Source organism: Drosophila yakuba, chromosome 3R, assembly GCF_016746365.2.
Source record: "Drosophila yakuba strain Tai18E2 chromosome 3R, Prin_Dyak_Tai18E2_2.1, whole genome shotgun sequence".
Classification (NCBI taxonomy): Eukaryota; Metazoa; Arthropoda; class Insecta; order Diptera; family Drosophilidae; genus Drosophila; species Drosophila yakuba.
The window spans coordinates 26,366,794-26,374,996 of record NC_052530.2 but is presented as its reverse complement, the minus strand read 5'-3'; the positions used below and the strand labels follow the sequence as shown (position 1 = coordinate 26,374,996).

Below are 8,203 nucleotides of genomic sequence, written 5' to 3'. Positions count from 1 at the left end.
TCTCGGCTGCACAGATTTGACATGGAGTCTGTCATCTAGTCGGTCACGAAGGTATGGATGTTCTGAAAAACGCTGAAAAAGGCTAAGGTTATATTAAGAAAGTTCATATAACCTTTTGAAAAATATGTAAAAGGAATTAGATACAGCCAAAATCTACTTAAAGGCTCATAACCTAAAGGCACAAAATATTTAGTTTTTCTTTTTCGCTTTATAAAAATTGTATACATTTCCGTGATAACTTGTTCGTAATCTAATTTAAAGATTTTCGGAACTCCCCATCAATTGTGGGCTGTAATGCATATCCACTCAATAGACAGAAAATTATTCAGCAATTGTTTCAAGTTCATTCAATTAAGTCGGTCCTCTTTAGCCTGGCTAAGACCTTTTGAGTGTCATTTTGGGTTTAAATTTTGATGATGATGGTGGTACACCCTTGTCTGCACGTCGACCAAGTCTCCGTCTCCACTAAGCACTTAAATTTTATTTTTAACCGCACTCTTGACACTCGGAGCACTCGTCTCAGTTACAGCCCTCAGATGCGAAATCATAATTTTACCAAACCGCCCGGTGACGTTGGTCAATCATCGTGCTGCGTTTATGGCATTGTGGGTGCTCCATCATCGCGGCTATTATTATTGTTAGTTTACAGGCATTATATTGTTTTATTGGGTTTTTTACGCACTCCGGTCACGTCTTCATCTGTTTGAGACACGTGATTTATGGGGCCCAAGTGCTGGGCGACCCGGCCCACTTGACACTGAAGAGTTTTTATTACCCACCCGGCAAGCGGTGCAGAAACTGTTGATTTGGTTTATTTTGATGCCGTGATTCGGATTCGTATTTGGTAATTTGTATTATTTGATATCCGTCTGAGCAGCCACCGTTTGTTGTATTTTGCTGCCGAGCGTTAAATCGCCAGCGTTTTTGTATCAACTCAGATTTCTGAGCTAGTTGCCTTTGCAAGGTCGTTTATCAAGTGCGATTGGGGAGTGTTTGTCCAAGCGATTAAAATGTATAGTATTAGTAGTGAGTCACTTGAAGTAGTTGGCCTATAAATAACTCACGCACTGGCAGCAGTTTAGCTGGGGAATAATGCACTTGTGTTACTTGTTTGTTTGAGCCAATTTTTGCACTAAACGTTGGCATTGGAAACTATTTGAGTTTGCTAATTTGCAAATCAAGTATGTAAAATGTGAATTTGTTAGCAAACATTTCATATATTCTGTGTTAATTATGAGAAGGTTCTTTTGAGAATTGTGCAGCACCTAGGCACGGCTAGTCAAAGTCATATAGTTTTATCCAATTTAATAAATATTCAATATAAAACTTGCAGTCTCACTTTCTGCCCAAAGCAATTATTTTTTGGAAATTCCAGTTAAGCGATTATCTATGTATACCTTTGTAAAGCAGTTAAAATTTAATTAGCAAGACTCATTGTTTCCTGATCCATAATCAATTATCAGGTCACCATTTGAGTAGTTGAGCACTTTGTGGAGTACGTGTTTGAACTCCATAGAAATGAATGAGCCTGGCCATTTTACACTTGCCGAGTCATGCCAAATGAATATGCATAAAAGCTGGGCAAATATCAAATAAAGCAATGCAAAATGCATTAAAGCCGATATGCTGGGATTGTAGCTATAAAAAAAACACATGTATTGTACTCAAGGTCACTGATTTTACGATTCACCGAAATCGCCAAAAATTAGATAAAAAAAATGTATTGTGAAAGTAACTGCGAAATCGGGCGAGCTAGACGCCAAAAATGTGTTCAGTTGCCCATTAAAGAAACGATTTGGCTGTTGTTCGTATGCAAATGAGTCTGGGTCAAGCGTTTGTAATCCGCTGAATGCCATCTTAATGATCAGCAGACCCATGTAACCAAGACGATCTTGTAAGGTCGCTAGCGCAGCCGGAAAAGCGTCTCACTGATTCAAGTCTTGACATTGAACTTCACCAATGGCAGTCCAATGACTCGTACCATTATTGTGATTATTGTTATTATTGTCATTATTGTAATATATATATATATATATTCAAAGATCGAAAACCGTAAACAGCGGAAGCACTTTAATTCACCTACTTGATCTTTCGCACCAACGCGCTAATAAGTCGGCGACAAATCGCTGATCATCGACTTGTCCAGCATGATTAGGCTTACGATCTTTCGATCAGCGTGGTGCTAATCAACATGCAGCAAATTCCCCAAAAATAGCTCGTAAAATGGACAAAAAATTGGCAAGTTCACCCGATGAACTTGAAAATAAATGGTCCATCGTGGACCGGCGCTCAAATGTATCTTGTATCTTTCTTTCGTGATCGCTCGAACGTAGCGCGTTGACCGACTAGCCCGGCAGCTACCTGTGTTGTTAACTGAGTTTTTGAAACTTTTTTTTTATTTTTTTTTTTTTGATCTCGCATAGGCTTCAACGTTGCAGGCCGGGCAGCAACGTTTCATTTAAGCGCCGGACATCAGCGGGCGCGCATGCGCATTCGTCATTTGTAAATTCGTGAATCGGTGATTCGATCCGGAGTATCTGTGAATTTTAGTGGCCCATTTTTATACAGAGCATTTCGTAAGTGCATTCTATCGCCATTCAATTTGCATGGATTTTGCATTGGCAAACGTGTTTAGAATTTCATAACAGAATTTGTGACAATCTGTGCTGTAACCTGCGTGTATGTGTGTTTAAATCTGGTCTACTGACGTAAACTCTATAGGCATTTAGCAAGTGGTTTTTAGTGAGAACTTGTCCGACAAAAAATGTAGCTTTGCGGTTTTTGGCTAATGAAATGCATCTGTGTTGCAGACTTAAGTGCAAAATATTGTGCACCTTTGGTTTTAGTTTTCGATTCTCAAATATAAATATACCCGTATATTGCATAGTAACTTTTATTTCTAAAGTTAAGTTTAAAAGTTTCTTGTAGTACAATATCACCTTAATTAGCTTGATTTTATTTCGAGATATTATTTGAGCAACGCAACCGCAATGTGCTAATCCCTCCTAATGGTCAACTTAATTGCTCATAAACATAATTATATTTCAAATCAGATTTAACAAATTTCATGTTATAGTTATCAAGATCTTTAGCCTGTTCGTCTCAGCCAATTAAGTTCGGCTTAATGACCCACATTGATTGGCATGGTGTTGATAGCCAGAACCTTAATGAATACAACGCCCTTCGGAAGGCGGGTCTAAAGTGAAACCGGCTTTAAGTAGTTCTGCAATCGTCGTAACCGATCGAGTGAATCCGACCACAAGGTCATGGCCAAGATATAGAACTTAACTGAACAAAGACGTAGCCGTGGAATCTCATTATTTTGGTTTATTTTAAGCGATCGATGAACCAGTTTTCAACTTGGCTACTGTATCGTCTCATTCAACTACTTGCCGGCTTTATTGAGGTTAATTGAAATGATTTATTAACATTTGTGCAATTTTTGTTGGCGCTTCGAAAATTCCCAAATTGAGATAATTTGCATAAAAAAACATTTGGCGCCCACAACTTAAAGTAATTTAATTTCAACCTTTTTTGAGGATTTTTTGAGCAACATTTTTTTTTTATGAACATCCGCGTGCGGTTTATGGGTCAACGCTTAAATATTTGCTGTGTCTTCGCGATCGATTTATTTTGATTTTATTTGCAATGTTTGCTTTGATTTGGTTTCTTCTTCATTTTAGTTTTGTTTTGACCACGAACCGGTTGGCTAGCATTAACTTAAGTTCGCTCCTTTTGCAAAGTCATTATTTTTATTGGCACTTTTGATTTCGTTGTCTTGTAACCCCAAAACCTGTTGAACTTGAGCTCAAAACACGTTCAGGATGTATCGATGTGCATTTGGGTATGAATAGGGCTCAGAACATGCAAAAGGAAAAAAGTGAAATCGTTCTCAAGGTCGCTGCCACTCGCACGGAAATGCTAATTCTCTCAGAATGTTCTTACTTTCTTTTTTCCGAACGCTAATGAAAATGTTTCGAGTAGGAAGTTTTGGTTTTTATTAAAAAAGTCATAAACAGTGTAGTTAAATAAATTATTTCACAGCAATGCAAAAAGTTGTTAAAAAACTGCGCTTTTGACATTTTAACAACAGGCAAGAAATAACGATTACTTTTAACAAGGTTGTCACTAAAATTGGTTTCCCTCAAGAATAATACAGATTACCCACATGCAATCGTAAACAATTTGTTTTTTAGTTTTTATTTTTAACGGAATATTTAACCTTGCAGTTCAAGCCAAGATGAGAGTCTGTGGAGTGCTGCTTTTTTGCCTGTTGTCTTTTCAAGTCACCAGGTGCCAACTTCTTGTTGACCTGGCTCGTGATTTCGAGACTTCCCTGCTGAACAATAGGATCCCGGACACCACACGATTCCTGCCGGAATATGACTTCATCATCGTGGGCGCCGGAAGCGCTGGATGTGTGATGGCCAATCGGCTGAGCGAGATATCCTCGGCGAGTGTCCTGCTCCTGGAGGCCGGTGATCAGGAGACCTTCATCAGCGACGTTCCGCTGACGGCGGCTCTCACCCAAATGACTCGGTATAATTGGGGCTACAAGGCGGAGCCCACGGAGCACGCCTGTCAAGGATTAAAGGGCGGCGTTTGCAACTGGCCCAAGGGGCGTGGCGTGGGTGGCACCAGTCTGATCAACTTTATGTTATATACACGTGGTCATCGAAGGGATTATGATGAGTGGGCGACGGCCAACAACTCAGGTTGGTCCTACGACGAATTGCTGCCCTACTTTCGAAAATCGGAGAGGATTGGCATCCCGGAGCTGTATAAATCCCCCTATCATGGACGCAATGGCCAGTTGGATGTGCAGTATACGGACTACAGGTCGCAACTCTTGAAAGCTTTTCTGAAATCAGGCAGGGAAATGGGCTACGAAATTACGGATCCAAATGGAGAGCACCTCATGGGATTTGCCAGGTCGCAGGCCACCATCCGGAATGGCAGGCGGTGCAGTACGAGCAAGGCTTTCATACAGCCAGTTGTGCATCGAAAGAACCTTCATATCTCCATGAAAAGTTGGGTCACGCGACTGATTATCGATCCGATCACCAAAACTGCCACTGGAGTGGAGTTCGTGAAGCAACGCCAGCGTTACGTCGTGCGGGCCAGAAAAGAGGTGATTCTCTCAGCTGGCACCATTGCCAGTCCCCAGCTTCTCATGTTATCCGGAATCGGACCAGCGGAGCACCTTGGGGAGCACAATATAACAGTAATGCAGGATCTGCCAGTGGGTTACAACTTGCAGGATCACATAACACTTAATGGCCTTGTGTTTGTGGTCAATGATTCGACGGTAAACGATGCTCGACTGCTGAATCCCTCGGACATATTCAGGTACATCTTCGCTGGACAGGGACCATATACCATTCCAGGGGGAGCTGAGGCTTTTGCTTTTGTGCGAACTCCCAGCTCCAAGTTTGGTAAGTAGTAATCATAACCCAAATGCATGAATTTGCTTTAATCTAAACTAATTTCCATATATTTAACTCAAAAGCGAAGGACTATCCTGATATGGAACTGGTATTAGGAGCCGGATCCTTAAGTGGAGATCGCTTTGGCACCATGCGAAATTTGCTGGGCATCACCGACGAGTTTTACGACTACATGTTTGGAGATCTGCAAAACAAGGAGACCTTTGGCCTGGTTCCAGTGCTCCTGCGTCCCAAAAGTCGGGGCAGAATATCGCTGCGTAGTCGCAATCCATTCCACTGGCCCCGAATGGAGCCCAATTTCATGCAGCATCCCGACGATGTGAGGGCAATGATCGAGGGAATCGAAATGGTAATATTAATCTGATTTAACGTGAAACATAATTTATTTTTATATCATTTTCAGATTCTCAAGCTCTCCAGATCGAAGCCTATGGTGAAGATGGGCACTCGTTTCCATGACCGCCCATTTCCGGGCTGTGAGCACCTGAAGTTCGCCAGCGAGGAGTACTGGAAATGCTGCTTAAGAAGATATGGTTCCAGCTTGCAGCATCAATCGGGCACCTGCAAAATGGGTCCTGCAACGGATAATACCTCAGTGGTGGATGCCCAACTGCGGATCCACGGTATCCGTGGATTGCGTGTTGTGGATGCTTCGGTGTTACCCAATGTCCCAGCTGGTCACACAAATGCCATTGTGATCATGGTCGCAGAAAAGGCGGCGGATATGATCAAGGATGCCTGGCGCATGCCGATCACTCCCTTGAGCTCATAAATTTAGCATTAAAATCGTTATTTATTATTTAGTTGTCGCACAAGCCATTAGGTTAAGTTCTCATGTGATAGTTTATAAAGTAGCTAAGATGTTCCCTACTGTCTCAATGGGTTATTTTTAAAAAATATTTGTTGTATGCACTTAAATTTACTATTTTATAAGCTAAGATTTTGAAAAGATAGGATTCCTCTTTAAAATAATAAAATTGAATTTTGTTGACTATTTGTGGCTGTTATGTATTTCGGTTATTTAAATTTCGCGCCAAGCTAAAAGCTTTTGAAAGCCTTGAGCAAATACTTTTTATATCAACCACCTTCTGTACCTTGGGATTAAGAGCTTTTTGGTGGGGATAAAGTTGAAAAAATGAAAAAAATAAATTAGATAATAAATTATTAATATGATTAATTTATTTTTTTATAACAATCATTTTGTATGTATATATTGCCTAGTTTTCATAACCATTTACAATTTTACTTTAGACCAGACTTTTTTTACATGTAGAGAACAGTGGCGCTACTTTTCAAAATGTAAGCGAAGGCTTGCTTAACGTTATAGCTTTACGACTTATAACGGACTTCGTAAGGTAGTGCTTGCAGCCGTTATCCCTACTCCATCCCTACTTTTTCGGTTTTCAAAAAAAAAAAAAAATTTGTCAAATTTTTGCATTTACGATAAGGGGTACCACCATCAAAATTTGCGAAAAATGGCAAAGAATTACATTTTGCTTTTTTAAACACAGATGGATAGGAAATTTTGTTACGATTTCAACGACGTATGGCATTCCACTTTTGGACAACTATTTTTACTGCTATCGAAAAAATACAAATTATTTTTTATCAAAAAATTAAAAAAAAAAATTGTTGTTAAGAATCGGATATTTTCAATCGGCGTTTTCGCCATAACTTGGCCAAGAATAAAGACACAGATAAAATAAAGACTGTTTTGTGCAGCTAATAAACATATCTAACTATGTCTATCCCAACTATTTGGATTTTCAAAAAAAAAAAATTTACAAATTTTTGCATTTTTGATAAGGGGTACCATCATCAAAATTTGCGAAAAATTGCCAAAAATTAGCATTTCAATGTATGTACATGGATCGATAGGGAATTTTGTTACGAATTCAAAGAGGTATGGCATTCCACATTTGGACAACTATTTTTACTGCTATCGAAAAAAAACGGATTTTTTTTATAAAAAAAAATGAAAAAAAAAGTTTTTGTACAAAATCGGATAGTTTCAATCGGCGTTTTCGCCATATCTTGGCCAAAATTGGCCGCACAGCTAAAATAAAGACTGTTTTGTGCTGCTAATAAACATAGCTAACTATGTCTGTAGATCCGGCTTTAATCCTAATATCGAATACTTGAATATCACCCAGGTTAACCCAGAATTTAGCTTCTTCTGCTACCAAAATAAGCAATGTCACGCAGAGGCATATTTTAGTTCACATGGGAACCGAGACCCAGCAAGCGGCTAATACCAATGGCTTTGCGTGCTTCGCCTAGGATTGTTTTTAATGACCGCTGGCCGGGTAATTGCTGACCTCCCTCTTTGTAAAAATAGAAGCATAGACAAAGCTCCCGCCTAGCAACCGTTGCGTTTTAGAGGTTCCTTAACCCGGCCATAAAGTTAACCCACTTTGTCTGGTCACATACTCGTACGTACGTACTTGTATGTGCGGCCATGGCCACGTGGCGTATGGGCAATAAGCTTAATTAAATATTTAAATCGTGGGCGGGAGCTAATGCTTGTCATTAAAGGCTTGTGGTATTCTATTATTGGAGATTTATAATTGCCAAGACAGCTTTGATTGTAGCATTCCCACTTGTTTTATGGAATCTGCGCAAATATCTGATCCTTTGAGCGGAATTATTTAATAAATGCATACTTTAAATAGGAAATATTTACAAACGAAAAGTTTAACTTTACCTTCTTTCGACTGATTGGCATTGCTTAAATATTTAAGCCAGCCTGAACAGAC

At 39.7% G+C, this 8,203-nt stretch overlaps 1 protein-coding gene across 2 annotated transcripts; it reads left to right on the top strand.

The window, feature by feature from the left end:
* Positions 1-16: 16 nt before the first annotated feature.
* Positions 17-6,453, top strand: LOC6538410 (glucose dehydrogenase [FAD, quinone]). 2 transcript variants are annotated; one of them, XM_002098898.3, is made up of 4 exons: positions 17-2,576; positions 4,230-5,435; positions 5,510-5,796; positions 5,851-6,453. In XM_002098898.3, the coding sequence occupies exons 2-4, from the start codon at positions 4,241-4,243 to the stop codon at positions 6,217-6,219; spliced, it is 1,851 nt and encodes a 616-aa protein (XP_002098934.1). In that variant the 5' UTR covers positions 17-2,576; positions 4,230-4,240; the 3' UTR covers positions 6,220-6,453. The 2 variants fall into 2 exon arrangements, with proteins under 2 accessions (XP_002098934.1, XP_039231405.1); XM_039375471.1 differs by having other exon boundaries at positions 17-5,435.
* The last annotated feature ends 1,750 nt before the right edge of the window (positions 6,454-8,203 follow it).